The 16,898-nt window shown below is 40.1% G+C and overlaps 1 protein-coding gene across 1 annotated transcript in view; it reads left to right on the top strand.

Annotated features, from left to right (window-relative positions):
* gstcd (glutathione S-transferase, C-terminal domain containing) overlaps positions 1-16,898 on the top strand; it is a 61,374-nt gene extending 44,476 nt beyond the window's left edge. Inside the window, exons 9-12 of the mRNA XM_063475254.1 lie at positions 6,010-6,143; positions 9,562-9,592; positions 14,309-14,378; positions 16,466-16,898. Coding sequence (XP_063331324.1) covers positions 6,010-6,143; positions 9,562-9,592; positions 14,309-14,378; positions 16,466-16,656 — 426 coding nt within the window. The 3' untranslated portion in view covers positions 16,657-16,898. The remainder of the gene's footprint in view (positions 1-6,009; positions 6,144-9,561; positions 9,593-14,308; positions 14,379-16,465) is intronic.

Here is a 16,898-nt window from a genome sequence, read left to right as displayed (position 1 = left end):
TACAATTGGTGAAGCAAATGGACTCTCGGACTCTCTAATAATGTTGCTGTCGCACAGCTGCTCCAAATGAAGGCGGACAGCTTCATAATCAGAGGGATGAATGGGCCTTGGCCTTTGTTTGAAAGGCGTTGGATCAAAGAGCCGAATCTTATGTCTCACCACTGTGGTGTGGCCATAATCAAGTTCACCCCTAGCAAAAACATCAGACACGGAATTCAGCTTCTCAGCAATCCTGTCTTTCCACTCGTTTGACAGGGGTGAGTCACCAAAATCAAACTGGATTTTGTCACTTGGTTTTACTTCGTGGGTGGTGTAACACTGAGCATGTTTCTGCTCTGAACTTCCAGTTCGATTCCTACATTCAGACCTTTCAGGAGAAACTGAAAGTGGGACAGATATCTCTGCCAAAGGACGGTGAGCTGGCAGAATGATATCATGCGTTGTCTCGTTTTTTAGGAGAATGGGAACTTTGAAGGATGCCTGTCGTGGCTTTGACATTACATAACTGGAAAATATCAAGCCACCTGGTAGGCTGGACTGGCTGTGGGGCTCGACTAGAAGAGTGGATCCGGGGCCTGCACAGACATTTCTGACACGACCATTTAAGGCTATTTTCTGACCAGCTGGAATTACTATGTTGGTTTTACATTGTGACTTGACTGTCCCCACAAAACTATCAGTTTTTGTTTTACTCCTGTAGATAGCATGCAGATGTCTAAGGAGAGGGGCATAAGTACAATGCTCAGGAATGGTCATTTGCTCATTGAAGTCCTCATACAAGACGTCGAGGGCATTTGTACCAATGAGGACTGGAATTTCTGAATTTGCTCTGTGATCTGGGACTATTAAAGCTAGAACAGTTACAACTCTGTCCTTCCCTGTGAAACTCTGTGGGAAAGTGATGTCAACTTCAACGTACCCAAGATAAGGGACAATTTGGCCTGCAGCACCTTCAATTTCTAACAGATCATTTAATGGCAAAAGAGGATGAGAAGGTAAGTGGGTCAACTGAAATGATTTAGAAATTGTGGTAACCTGAGACCCTGAATCAATGAGGCAACTATGTGATAGTTCCCCAATCTTAACCTCTGCAAGAGACCTTGATCCGACTAATCTATTTGGAAGGTGATTCGGAATGCATTCAGCGTGTTGTTGTTTACTTTGACATCTCTGTTCTGAGTTGGGACTCTTGTGAATGTTCTTGGTTCCCGTATGTCCCATTACCGGAACCTGCTCCAGTTTAAAGCTTGACCCTGCTGCTGGGCTTTCCATTCTTCCTGTCTGGCTTTTAGTTCTTTGTACTTTTGATCAACCACAGCTTTGTTTATAGCATTTTCGCAGTTCCTGGCTACATGACCGTCTTCACCGCACCTAAAACAGAACCAAGCCTTGGGCTCAGCTCTCACTTGGGTTCGTGGTGGAATTTGGTGTACCAGAGTTTCAATTACAGGTGCGGGTGGCTCTTGTGTTTTTTCCATTGCTTTAACTTGTCGCTTTCTTTGCTTTTTAGATGGTTTTGTCATCAGTTGCAATTGCAGTTCTGCAACCTGCTTCTTTAGACTCTCAGTTTCAGAGATATAGGCCTGCAATACACTTGCACTTGGGTCAGTGTGATGTGGGAAGTCAGGGACAGAATGCATGTGCGCAATTGGCTTTGTCTTGGTAGGCCCAAAATGACGTTGCATCCGGTCCAGTTTAGAAGCTCTTCTGTCCTCTTCGGTCCTCAGCTCTAGCAGAAGCTCTGCAAACTCAGGCGTGGTCTCTTTCTTTAGTTCCAGTTGCAGGACCAAGTTATGGTCCCAACAACCCCGTTTGAACTGCTTTAGCAAATGTCGACTTGCATCTGCTGGAATCACACCATTCCTGCTTACAGCAGTGTTAAGGAGAGCTTGCAGCCTCTGTAGATAATCAGAAGCTTTCTCACCTGGATTTTGATTTGTGTTCAGGAACCTTGCAAATATCTCCTCACCATCCTCCACAAGACCATATGCAGAATCTAACAGCCTGACATATTCTTGTGGATGTGCTGAATAACCAAGTTGCTTCACAACATCTGATGCTGGGGGAAGAAGACTCTCTAGTATTTTCCTCCGCTGAATGTCAACTGGAGTGCCATCACTGAACATTAGTTCAACATGTAAACACCACGTTTCAAAATCAACTTCTCCGGGGGGTTTTGGCACACGGCCTGAGAATGAGCGTAACCATTTGGATTGGCTATGTGTAGCGACAGAGTCATTTCTGATTACATGTTCCACTACTATACGCTGTATCTCTGGTGGGTTAGTTACTTCATCTGTCACCACTGGAAGTTTGGTTGGAGTAGTCTTTGGTTTAACAACTCTACAAGTCTGAGATTTAGCTGAATGGGTGACTGGCTGGGATATAAGGGGCCGTCTGTGGTCGTACTTTAACTTTGCTGTCTTTATCAAGGGTGTAGTACTGTGGTCAGAATAACTGTCAACATTTTCATCACTTGAGTCAGTCAAAACAGGGTCTGGCTCTGGAGTTTGATGCAGTGCTGGCATTTCAATGCGACTAGCCTGCCATTTTACATTCTTGTTGGTCACATTTTCAATCTCAAGGGGAAAATCTGACTCGTTATCCCCCATTGTAATCTCTGACTCAAACTCAGCAATAACAGTTTCCCCACACTCTGGTTGTGCATTTGGGACCCTCAGAATCCTTGTTACCACCCCATACTTCTCCAAGGAAGCAATAATATCAGCATCAGAATCTAGACTAGTAACTCCAGTAATACTGATGGACCGTTTAAAATCCACCCCGTAGTTCTGTACTAAATCCATCTCTTTTCAATGGTGTCTTAATTGAAAGCTTATCACAATAAATCACAATCTCAAAATTAACTATGCTATTTCAAAATGCTGTAATTTCAATATTAGCTGTGTCTTAATCGCTCCTGGCTGGCTCGCCACAAAAAGGTACTATGTAACACACGATACTTTACCACTACTGAATGTAGAGAAAGTTAGGATCTGGGGCTTATGTTCTCTAGGAATCGACTAAGGAGCGAATGACACACAGCTAAAAGAACAGTCAACATTTATTCAAAACAAAACCAAAACAGTCATTCAACAGTTCACAACAGTTCCAATAGTCCATATTTGTCAGTCCGTGTATCCAGTTTTAGAGTTCAGAGTTCAGTTTTCAGAGTTCTTTTCAGTCTTTTCAGTTCAGGTATGTGAGTGTGTGTGTATAGTGTTAATGTTAGTAGTACTACCCGGGTAGTGTATTGTTATGAGATCTCATATGCTTATCTGTCAAGAAGTAACGCAGTTGTCACTTCTAAGTAGGCTGGAAACCTTCCTGCATTGCAGCTGGGGATCCGGAATCCTGGCTCGCAATTTTAGACTCCAACAAAAAAACCAACCTGCACAGGGCAGTGAACATATTTTACATGAATATCATATAACAACTTAATCAACACTAGTGATCAAATACCTCTCACTCTTTGTGCATAACGACTTAATGCAATCGATAATAAAATTAATCAAAGAACCTTAAAACAATTTCCACATCATACAAATTATGGGATTTGAGTTAAATTTGTATGAACAGCAGTCACATCAATCCAATGAATTGAGAGAATGCACATTACTGATGCACGAGGAAAGTGCAAAACGTGGTCGCAGTACTATTTAGCCAAAGACTGCTCATATTTATCATCTCATTACAATAAATGAAACTTACCTACTAGCTTCCAAAGAAATATTTCCGATTGGTTTAAAACATTCACAAGTGAAGAAATAAAAAGATAAGACAGCACTTAAATGGAACACATGAAATTTACATTATACTAAGCTAATGATTAGCTAACGATTAGCTTGCTATGCTAGCGCAGTTAGTCAACTCACCGGAAATGAACAAAAATCACAAAAACAGAGGTACATCGGCATCAACAAAAAGTGTCCGCGTTTCCCAACAAGCGGAAGAGTAAAATCCAATTTGTGTCTTCACACATAACCTTTTTCTTGAACAAGGATTAAAGAAAACTCGGTGAGTAGCTCCGACCAGCATACGTAGCCTTAGCGCTATTCTCCTTCTCTACATGAACTCAAGTTCACAAGCACTAAACAATCTCATAGTGCCACCTACTGACATTCTTTGGGAACAGCAGTTCATTTTCATGAGGCAAATTTTAGGTGGGTTACACAGACAAACCTGAACATTTAAAACTCCACCGTATTGAGAAAAAGCTCCCAAAACTATTGCACAGGCTTGCAGCACAATTTTGCAAATGCGTATGATGTTGATTAAGTATTAATTAGCTGTATTGCAGGAACTTGTTCTGTCTCAGGCCCAGATAGACCTGGAGAGGGATACAATTACTGGAATAAGAGTGAATAATGAAACCTCATTATTTCTGTGATGCGATTGTTGAGAGAATAATGCAGCCAGAAACAGCTTTCTCTCTCCAGAAATGATAGCTCAGTATGAACATAGTTTTACTTGTGCGCATTAATTTAGGGTTTCTTCTTCCAGACTGTGTCTTGAGGCAAAGCTCAGCAGGATATGCATGTAATTCGGTAGGACTGTGAGATTTAAATTGGCCTCGTGTTCATTTTCACCTTTCATTATGCATTTCTAATCAGCTGCACTCAGAATGTGAACATGTTAAGTTGGGTCCGTGCTTTGTCAGTACCACAGTTATAAAGCAGAGATGACTGTGTCATCAGAACTTGTAAATACAGCATTAGTTATGAAGACATATCACAATGTGTTTCATTACAGTTGTGTGTTTTTTATTTAATTGATTGGCTTTGTGTTTGCGGTAAATGGAGGCTAAAGGTTATAAAATGTAATTAGGATTTACTACAGCATGACTAATGTACAGCATTAAGAAGCTAGGAATGAGTGATAGTGTTATTTTGGTAATTATTTTTGCCTTAGATGTGAGGAGGTGTAACATCATGTAATTTCTGATAGCAACCCTTCCTCCTAATCATCAGTCTAAAACATGCTGTTAAGAAAAGCATAAAGCTTTTTCCCTGACGGCATGAATAAAATGGAAGATTAGCTGTCAAATGGATACAAGGTAATGGACGTAATTGAAGTTATTCTTTTAAATTGCAGAGTCTCATTTAATGGGTTCACGTTTAAATCGATACAGATCTTTATGGGCGTGAATCTTTTTTTAATCAAACGTGCAAAAGTTCAGTTTCTAGAAAAACTTAAAGCCGCTGTAAGAAATATACCTTCTGTTCAAAACTTTCACTGACCTTATGGGTGGGTGGAGGTTTGGCTCAGAGTGTCTGTATGTTCTGCTCTTTGTGTGTGGTGGTGCCGACAGTTCTGGCTCAATTCTGTCCTGATCAGCTCTGACCTTCTGCTTTGTGGCACTGCTGTCAAGGCAACATGCAGTTAATTCAGACTCACAGACGCCAAGTGACAACTTCTTGGAAAACACAAATAGACTTTGGAGCTCGCTGCTTGAGTTGAATGGGGTTGATTCCAGAGAGTTCAGGAGCTATTGGGACATCAGGCTGTTTAAAATGCATCTTATTTGGGCCATTAACATGGCATGTGGTTTGTCACTGTACATATGAGAGGAAGTTATGTCACCTCTGGATATTATAACTCGTTGTCCTTGAGAAATCATAATGTATTTTTGCAGATGGACAGGGCCAGGAATGATGGATATTGGGTCTCTTAGTACCATTCTGCAATCCAATATATAACCACACCATTACTAATGCATAGCTAGGTGTTCATCACCACGCACAGTTTACCCTGTCAATAGGAATCCTGATGCATCCGTGCCTGCACTCTAAAAGCACTGATATATTTTGTTTGCTGCTACTCCCGGCGTCTGCACCTTTGAGAGCATAGATTTATTTAATAGCAGTGGCCATTATGAAGTAATCAATGGAATTGAGTGCATGCTCTGAGTTTTGGTTCTTGCTTTTGGAAATCTGAGGCTTTCAAGATCATTTTGTTGGTGAAAGTAACACTTTTTTGTGTTTTCTTTCTTTTTCTGTTTTAATGCAGGTCGCCCTTCATGCATGTGGCGTTGCAACAGATATGGTAATGGAGCATTGCATCCAGGCCGGAGCCGCCTTTGTTATTAGTCCTTGCTGCTACGGCTTCATCCAGAATGCTGTGAAGTTCAGCTTCCCCAAGAGGTGCGTGATCCAGTGTCACCTCTGTGGGTTACTGCTTTTAAAAATGTTGTTCTAACCATGATGTTTTCTTCTTAGATAAATGCTGCTTCCCTTCGTTCCTGTTCCCTCGCCTTTCAGTCTTTATGAGTCACTTTCTCCATTAGTTTCTCATCTCATCGTCACTCACAAACACACAGTCTATATCTCTTAACTACATTCTGTTTGCCTCCTTTGACTGCTCACAACCATTTGCCAATTCGGGGCAGCAGCATCGCATCACCTTCTCGAGATGGTCCGCCAGTCACATTGTGTTGTTGAGAATTTGGTTCTTAATTTAGACACTGGAAGGAATGTGCCAGACAGATAGGCTGGCTGGAAAATTTAGGACGAAATGTCAGCGATGACTTTATTATGTGGCGTACGAGGAAATTAACCATTTAATCCAAACGTCTGGTGATTATGCAAGCCGTGACACGGTGCTGTTTAAATACAGATGGAAAACAGGGTGGAGGGAGAAGCTGTTGATTCTGTTGCTATGCTCACTAATGGTACATAAGATGCAGCAGTTTGCTACTAAAACAACTTTTGGTGACTGATTGCTGCAAAACAAGGCTGTTACGCAGAGTTGCTGTTGTAGCAACAAGTCTGGTCACCAGCAAGTGAAGCTGGAGATTATATTTGTTTTGTTGTTAGGCCAAGTCTGTTCAAGTCTTCAGGTTGGCGAAATTATAGTGTAGAGTGTTTACAGATCCTATCATTTGCTCTTCTGCTTTATTCGTTGTCCAGTGTCCATCCGCTTTAAATCTTGTTTAAACGTTGCACGATAAATCATCAGATTTGTTTGCAGCTGCTCTAAAATGGCAAGCAAAAAAGATAAAATGATGCCGTGTGCCTTGACCTAGAGTTATAATACAGCTATCAGGATATCAGATTTTCAGGTGCTCAGCTGGAGCTCTGTTACCTCCTGCTCTATATGCAAAGTCTTTCTTGCCCTTAATGCACTCTTTAGTGTTCTATAGTGAGTAAGGCTTCCTTGATACAGCCTCGAAACCATGTGTGATATTTCAGGGAAATGTACAATAATGATATTTCTGATGATATTAATTAAATACTGAACAGTGTTTTATTGGTGATTGTAGCTTGCAGGCAGCATTTATTGACGCAAACAAAATGAAGGGCATTTGCTGTCCTTCTTTTCCAGTGAGCTGCTTTCATTGATGACACACTGTCTGATTCAATGTGTCAGTCGATTGACATAAGGGGCTACAAGACGGAGCATTATAGCATAATATTAATAGTAATGTGTTTTTGTTGGAAGTTTTAAGTTAAAGTATAAGATAAGTGCATGACTATTGAGCTTTACCATGAAATAATAATAAAATGTAATATAACCTTTGAAATCTTCTGAAACCTGCAAAATATTGTTACATAATAAAATTTAAATTGAGACATATTTTATTAAGTTGAGTTTTTTAACCAGCTGCCTAAACCTGCCTAATCCTTTACCTTCATGTGACTGCATCACGGACTTCCATCCACTGTTTGCTCTTCTTGAGTCATTTTTTTAACATTTAGTTCGCACATCGTCAGCTGCTAGGATCTCCTCCTTCTGTGTTTTTGTACCCTGCTTGTGCTTGACATTGTATTTATGACTGAAGTGGTGAAACGAGTTTGTTGTTTCCACTTTTAGCGGATGCAGCAGTTCTTTATTGGGCGTCTGACAAGCTGCTCTCGCTCTGTTTTTTTTAATATATCATGTAAAATTGTATTCCAGTGTTATCTTGGATGGTATTGTCTGATGACGGCACGGCCCTGTTCCATAGCAACATAGCATTTCGTCCTGTGTGTTGTTGTGTCACTTTTATATTTTGAAGAGAATCGTACAAGAATCGCAGGCTGCCAACCGAGTGTTGTCTCTGTGTTTACTGTGATTCACACGAAGCTTCTTCAAGTCTCTCAATTCATTATAACACTCTTTCTTAAAATAGCTATCATGTGAGGGATGAGCAGCATATTCTCATGTAGGTTTTCATTAACATAACCTATTGTATCCAGGAATGCCAACTGATAATTCCACAGAAGACTGTAAATACGCAGGTTTTCCATTTTGCTTTTATCTCACGCACAAAGATGCACAGACAGGAGTAGGCAGGAGATGCAGCGCGCATACTTGTAGATGGTATCACCATTAGTGATATGAAAGGAAATGTAGCAATGGATCATAAGGCAAGGTGGAACAAGTCTGCAAGCTAGAATACAATCAGCGTGGTTTTTAAAATATTTACAAAACATTTTACACTTGATTTATGGGGAAGGAAACTCATTAAATCTTAATAAGCACTCTAAGTGTTTTGAATTTTATCAGATGTAAATATAAGTACTTAGAAGGCACAGTTCCTCCTTTTAAATAATCTGTTGGATATTGCTAATTATTTTGGAAATATTGCTATCATGATTATTTTGCAGTAAACTTTGATTTTAGACCACTCATTAAAGTTTTTAGGTTGCTCTCTTATGCACTGTTTAACAGCACAATTACATGCTCTTCCCACGCTCTCCTGCCGAGAAAGATGCTTCATTTTATAAAACTGACTCTACATGTCAGTCTTTAAATTGACTGTTCTTGTTCTCCACTTCCTTCTCAATGTAAGTTGGGATATGCAGATAACAAGGTGGAAAGTCCAGTATTTTTATGTTTTTAATCGTCACTAACCAAATGAAGATATTTGCACGACGTTGCTGTTGTTGGGGTTTAAGGAATTTGCACTGATGTAGAGCAACGATTAAACGGTTGACTCCTGCTATGTAATCTTCAGTGTACGACATAAATATTTTACATTTTTCTCATTTCCCATGACATTTCAACCCTCCCAAGTCCTCATAAAATATTAAAGAATGACACTAAAAATGACTTTGCAGCTGTGATAGATAACAAGAAGCTTTGTTTCTGCGGGGTATAAATGTGAGGAGGACTAGCCCACCTGACTCTGTCAATCTTCATCTTGCTACTTTTAGAGTTTTGCCCTCAGGTCGTGTTCCAGGTACTCATGGATATTTTGCAGGTGAAGACATTCCAAGCAGGCCGTGGGTTTATGAGCTGTGAAGCTCTAAACTTCCCATTTCATTAAGGCCATGAAAGTTTGTGCTAAACTTTTCTCCATGTGACCGCACTGGCCCCCAACCCTTGAACTGTTTCATGTTGATTTTTAATTAGCATGAGCCAAACCAAACCATGTTTAACCATCTCAAACAAACTTTACTCCCATGTCAAAACAAAAGTAATGAAAGTCCTTCTTTCCCTGCTTTGGAGATTATGCACATGGTTTTTGTTTGGTTTAGGATTTTGATTTTGTTGCATATTCATCTTGTTTGTATAGAACTTTTCCATTATTTTTTTTCCCTCAGCAAACTTATTTGTGTTTTCTTTTTTTCTTTACAGCAAAAGGTTCCAAGAGACTCTGACATCTAAGGTATGCTTTTAAATATGATTAATTCTCTTTATTGTGTTTAATACAGATTACAGATTTACAGCAACTTTTTACAAGGAAAGTGTCACATGCAGGTCACTACATGTGAAAAACAATGTTTTTTTCACAGGACGCTGTGCACATATTACACCGTGTCCTTATTTATACAAGAAAAAGCAAACCCAAAATGAAAGAAGCAGTATGTGAAAAATTAAGTATGATTTAGTAGCTTGTAGAACCACCTTTAGTGGCAATAACTTGAAGTAATCGTTTTCTTTATGGCTTTATCAGTGTCTCACATTGATGCGGAGGAATTGTGGGCCACTCTTCTTTAGAGCGTTGCTTTGGTTCATTGAGTTTTGCAGTGCACAGCTCTCTTAAGATCGTTTCATCAACCACAGCGTTTCAATCAAGTTCAAGTCTGAACGGTGATGGGGTCATTGCTAAACTTTGATTCTTTCCTTTTGCAGCCATTCTGTTGCACATTTGCTGCTGTGTTTGGGATCATTGTCCTGTTACTTGACCCATTTTCGGCCAAGCTTTAGCTGTTGGACAGATGGCCTCACATTTGACTCTGAAATACTTTGGTAAACAGAGGAGTTTATGTTTGACTCAATGACCGCAAGGTGCCAAGGTCCTGTGGCAAAGCTAAGCCATGCTAGGGCTGTGCGATATGACCAAAATCTCATATCCCGATATAAGACATCTATCATCCCGATAATGATATAAATCACAAAAATTTTACATTTTCTGAAAATTCTGTGAATCTCGGGCAGCTCGACTTGCATGAAGTGTTTCCAGCTGGGCGTCGTGTACCTGGAGTCTGTTTTAACCGATGCATGAAACGATACATTTATAGACATAAGTTGTAACGGCCGCCGTTTTCTTTGTGAGTATTTATTACACGGCGTGCTGCGGGGAAAAGCCTGTTCTAACGTTTGAGTCTAAGGTTTATTTTTTAGCACCTGACGGCTCTTTTTTGCTTCTCATCCGTATACTCTTTCACGTGATTCAGTTTATTTTGAAAAGTCTCAACAGGATCTTGAGCTTTATTCTGAAAGGTTTATGTGGAAAATAAACAAGCGGACACGCGATGGTTTTCTCGTCGTTGCTGCTAAGGACAACACATAAAAACAGGCGCTTGTCCGTCCATACTGTGGCTATATTAAATATAAGAGAAAGAGAAAACTTTCATTAATATAGCCACAACAGTGACCATCAAAACGGTGAAAAGATATTGCCGTAAACAGTTCATTTTGCGACACCACGAACGATAGCGTAAAATGAAACGATAGACGTTTTTATATCGTCATCCGATATATATCGTTATATCGAACAGCCCTAAGCCATGCTGCCATGTTTTCCTTCAGAGATAAGAAGCTTTCTCCTGACTATAACTTTTTCTAAATCTGTCATGAACCTTAACGTAACACGCTAACCGAGATCTGTAGAGTCTGAGATCTAGCTCTTGGCTATCTTTACAAGCTTTGTGGGGAAAAAAAAGAAGCATTATACGGTCTAACCTTTAGGGGGAATTTGCAGGGACATCTGCTCCTGGGAAGACTGTGGCATTGTGTAAATAGACATGGAATTTTTGTATAAAATCTATTTGTATATTCATGATTGAGATTACATTTAGGAGCAACTCACTAGCAATTACTAGCAACTTTCAAATTACTAATTTGAAAGTGTTGCAGTATTAAATATGGGAAAAAGTCTTTGAGGACAAGACTCAGTAGGTTAGGGTAGAATTTAACAAATAATTTCCTATATTATCTTCAAATGGTTCATACTTTAGGAGCAAGCCAAATTTAGTGTGAGTTGGTTCAGTTTTTGTCATAGCTCGTTTACATACAATGCATTAATGTACACTTACTGTGTGTACAGCTTTAAAAGGTTTGACTTTTATCCACCCAGTCTAAAGGCAACAAAAATCTAACAACTCTTCCAATTCATTCATAAAACTGGATGAAAATCTTTATTTTATCAGAAACTTAGAAGAATTGATGAGATCTCTGCGCTTATCAGTGTCTCGCGAACAAAGATTCCCAAGTCACTTCCCTTATCACTCGGCACAGACACGCCACTGTTCTCCGGGAGGGCCTATCCCGCGATGATATATGGGACCTGTCAGGGCCCCTGGGGAAAATCTGTGCAGAAGAAGCTGCAGGTCCTAACCATAGCAACCTCAAGAGTTGACATGTCACAACATTGGACCACCTTTAACTTCTTTGTGCACTACAAGAATCAGATTTTTTTCTTTTTTTTTTTACATGACCCGAGAGGCACAAAACATAGTATTATACTTAGAAGACACTGAGGAATTACAGTGTTACGTGATACTGAGTTTAGATTTTTCCAAAAAGCTGAGTGAGAGGAAAAAAAAACACACAATAAGGAAGACACTAAGCATGCAGCCACCCAGCAGGAGAAATCTATATTCTGTTTATACCAGCAGACACATTATCCTCCACTTTAAACCTGAGCTCCAAATCTCCTCGGCCTCCCTCCTTGGTTTTCCTTTCAACAAACATGTTTGGCATTTGTTATTTATTTGGGCTCAAGGTAGGGAACCCCACTGCTTTCTGTTTCTTTGCCCCCTCCGCACCAGACATCCCAGGCAATGTCCCAGACAACAGTCACAGAAATAAAAGCTGCGTTCACTCGTTTTATAGCAGAACCAGAGTTGTTCTTTCTGAACTACAGTACTTAAACAGAATGACAGCACAATGACAAATAGTGTATCACTGGAATAAAGGGCTAATGGTGTGAGATATTGGTGCTCACACAAGCTTTAAGCACCTGTTCCATGGCCTTGCATTCAGCGCCGACCCCGCATTGTGAAGAATAGAACCAATTAAAGTGGAGGCAAGTTTCAGCTGACTTAACGCTCTCATGAATCACTTGTTCCATGAACCATAAGGTAGAAACTAGAATTACTGCCTCGCGGCTGCGGTATATGGTTCTGCAAACCAGTCAGGGTGGTTTGCTGCGCTTGCAGACTTGACCTTTGAACTTTTAGATATAAAATTTCATCAGTTCTGAATGTTATCCTGTGGTACATACATACATAATAATGTATCATTTTCCTCATAATTGCCGTGTATGATTGTTTGAGTTATAGTCAAAGCTTTGTGAGGTCACAGTAACCTTAACCGTTGACTGCCAAAATATTATCAATTCATCTGAACAAATGAACATAAGTGCCCAATATGAAGACATTTTTTTTTAATTCATCCAAGGGAAATCTTTCACAAACCGGTGTATGGAAGGCAGACAAAGCTCTCACTCTGAAAGGACACTCAGACACTTCAGTCCATTCCCCAATGGCCAATGCCCTATTGCTCCATTCTGGATCTGCCCCTGAGTACTTGCTTTGCCCCTGCTCCCCTTTTCTGGACAAGTTTCATTCATTCATTGGCAGAGTAGTTTTTGTGTTTTTGCTGAGTGACGGCAGACAAACAAACAACAATAAAGCCACTTCTCCTTTGGTTTGAAGCAAATTACCTGGTTCATCTGGCCTGGAGAGTTTCTGGAGGTGCTTATATCGAGATGCCATGAAACAAATAATATGTATAAATCAGAAAAATGTCACTCACAATTAGACTAAGATGTTTTACAATGACGGATTCAATAATGAGGAAAAAGACAGAAAGAAGAGTTCCTGCTGGGGTTTTAATGAACTAAGAACTACTAAATGAAACCTCATAGCAACCTTCAGTGCTAGCAGTTTGGGAAATCTAACTGAAGACAATGTCTCTGTCAGGGTTCTTTTTAAAAAAATGTTATTTATTATTTTCTAACCTCTTGTGGCTCCATGGTGTAACGTTTAACACATTCACCTCAGACACAAAAGATCTCTGGTTCAAGAGCAGAAGACTCAAGCTAGTGCACTCATAGCGCTGGTCCAAAGCCTGAATAAATAGGAGGGGCTGCGTCAGGAAGGGCATCTGGCATCAAATCTGTGCCAAATCAAACATCTGGATCCATCCACTGTGGCGACCCCTGGGGAAATAAGGGAGCAGCTCAGAGTACCTATTATTTATCAACCTTTTAAGATAAAACATCTGATATTTAAGGTTTCTCCAGTAGTACGATATTTTCAACCTGTGGTGCAGCTTTAGGATTCAGAGTTACTGCAGGTTGGGTTTGAACAACCAACTATCAAAATTAATTTTTTTTTTTTGGGGGGGGGGGGCTGTATGGCTCAAAATTATTGGATGTGGCCGTAAAGTTTGTACAGCTTCTTAACTGCGGCCAGTTTGAGAAAGCACATGTGTATATTTACAGAGATACTTTAGTGTGATATTACACTGATCTTTATCCGGCTTTGGAAATCCCAAACAAATCACCTCCATTGTGTAATATATAGTGTGTCATGTTGTGTAGTACATTGTGTGCTCAGAGCTGCATACATAGAAATTTTAAGCCATGCGATACTCAAGTGAGAATGTTTTTTTTTTTTTTTTACCTTAAAGCTTAAGCTCGCCAAGTTTGGCCCCACTGCTGTAACCACGGCTTACATACAGGCTTACAAAGATGCAGAAAAAGGATGAATTGATACAAATAACCTAAAATGGTATTAGTTAAACTTTTATACAGTGTGTAGACATTTTCAGATATACTTGATCTTAACGCAGTGATGAACAGATCACTTGCACCACATCCACGTAACAATAAGTGAGCAGTAACTGTACTCGTTTTTTGTCTTTGTTTCAGGAACACATGATCCTCTGTCGCTTCGCAGACCAGACGGCTGTCCAGCTTCCGCCAGACAGGAGACTCATTGGTGCTGTTTGCAATCTTCTCTTTAGACCTGAGCTATTATTTATGTTCAGTCCTTTATTAGTTTTTTAGGCTAAACATTCTTAGCAGTATCTGGTAACTGCTGCACATAGGGACATAGAGACACAGCATCGAGTATCATTATCAAAACTAATTTAAAATCAAATCATCAGTATTTGCTGGGACCACACTTTGCCTTTGAAACAGCTCCAATGCTCCTGAATATTTTTTTCTATATTACTTTGTTCAAATTATTTTGGAGGATGTTGAAGTCGTTGCGCTGCTGCAGAATGAATATGTAAACTAGCTGGAACCAGTCTGACGCCTCCATGATGATACTGACTGATGAAGTCCAGTGTGATGGACACAAGCACAACAACACGTTCCTTTTCATTGTAATATCCTTTGACATACTTTCTTCGTACACTTACACTGTTCGGTAGCCCCACTGCTGCGGGTTCCTTAAAAAGTCTAGACTTTCAAGATGTGAGAAACATGTTAGAGCAGAGATTTGTACAGAGTGACAAAACAGCTGCGGCGAACAGCTGCTAGATCAGTGTTGTCAGATTCAGAGGGAAATGTTTTGTCAGAAACCTCCAGGCCCCTGCTGAAGCTTCACTCTACAGGGTTTCATTATGTTGAGGACTCTCTTCGCCCTGATAGCTCTCCAGTTTATCAAAGCTTCCGAGAAGGCTCCCCAAAGTCTCGTCAGCGTGAAGCCTTTTCATATGTACCTGACACCACCTGTCACACTAGTTTCTTCTCTATATCAGTTAACAGGGCTCAACCTCTCCCACTAACATTTTCTAACTATGTGTGATCTCGTCTCTCTTGAGCTTGCTGGTAAGACTGCGGCTGTGTCAAAGTAAAAGAACCAATCTGTTATCTTTTTCTAAGCGAGTGGTTTTTATTGCCTAAATTTTAAGTGAGTAGTTACCTAATTAGCAACGCAGTCATAATAACACAAATGGAGTGTAAAAGTCTGTTTAGAGTCCATCTCCAGCTCCAGTCTGTGGGGTGAGCGGTGAAATGATTCATGCCACCACCAATGCATTAATGTTTAAATGCAGACTTTTACCATTTAAAATGGGAAATCTTCACTTTGTGTACTTAATTTCTTTTTTTTCTGTGTGTTTATGTTCATATTAATAACATTAAGGGAGGAACATTTGTGTGAAAAAAAAATTAAACTAATAGATTAAATGTTGCTTTTGACAAACTGTCGTGAAACTGTGTGGGGTCATCGCTCACACACAAAACTCTGACTGTGGCCACAGAAAAGTTTCTGTCCTGTTAGGAGCAGCAAGTTGGAACGAAGTTGCTTAAGTTCTTGCTGCAGTGTGCAATGAACTTGCAACCTTATTGCCTTTGAAAAGGTTGCTCCTAAGACGGGAACCGGACCTGCCACCACTTGCAGTCAATTGCCATCTTTCGGTGCATAGAGGCGGCAATAAAACGGCAATAAGATGGAGACAGTCTACTATTAGTTTGCATTAGAATCGGGTCAAATTGGCACTGTGATATACTCTTGAAAATCTGCAGTCTATATATACATAAATTCATATTAGTCACTTACATTCAGAACCTCAGAGGTGTGAAACAGGAAATTCAGAAATGTCACAGGTGCTCAGCAACCTTGCTTTTATTAGAGCAATACAAAATACAGTCATTCTGCAACCAGGTGAGTCGAGTCCTGTATTGCAAAGAGATGTCACAGATGAGCTGTGCTTATCACATTGATTGCAGCATGTAGGCAGTCTCTATACATTTATAAATTAGACAGCAATTGGTCACCAAATGTGAAAGATTCAGTGCAACGACTGATTCTTTTTTTTCCCCCCAGTTGCAGGGAGGTTGCCAGCCTGGTTTTCCTCTACTGTGACTGATCCATCTGGGAGATGAGATAAAATGACATGTTTCAGTCAGTGCGTGAACTGAGGGGGCAGCGTTAATATCTAGTATAGCATAAATAAAAAGATTTTAAATATTGTTTTTTACATATTGGTCACTTTAGGTAAAAGTATTTTTTAGTGTCTGATTATAGAACAATAATAATAATATTTGGATCCTTTTTTTTTTCTTCTTCTGCAGGTAAACAGTGTATGGCCTTGGTAGACTTGGATCGGTCATGGGCAGCAGAGACTCATGGGTATTCGGTTCGAGTAATGACTATGGAGCCTGAAAGCTGCTCACCAAAGAACAACATGCTGGTGGGAAGGCCGCTGCAGAAGAGTGGACTGGAAGTCACCGCTGGCCGACTGGAAGAGGCAGTGCATAATTAGCGCTCGATTCTCTGGTGTACAGCAGAGCGTCTTTAGCATTGTAAGGGTTTGATAAACTATCCGGCTTCTGGCTGTATCACGAGTGTTTTTTCAACCACCCTCAACAACTTACTTTATGTTTTTACAAGCTCAGCCTTAACTGCAGAAAATACATGTTTATTATTTCTGTACTGTCAAAGGTCATCTGTTAAAGTTTCTTTCAGGCTAAACGTTAAAGCAACCATGCCCTTAACCCCCCCCCC

Source organism: Pelmatolapia mariae, linkage group LG6 (assembly GCF_036321145.2).
Source record: "Pelmatolapia mariae isolate MD_Pm_ZW linkage group LG6, Pm_UMD_F_2, whole genome shotgun sequence".
NCBI classification, from domain to species: Eukaryota; Metazoa; Chordata; class Actinopteri; order Cichliformes; family Cichlidae; genus Pelmatolapia; species Pelmatolapia mariae.
Note: the sequence above shows the minus strand (reverse complement) of the source record. Positions and strands in the feature narration are given on the sequence as shown.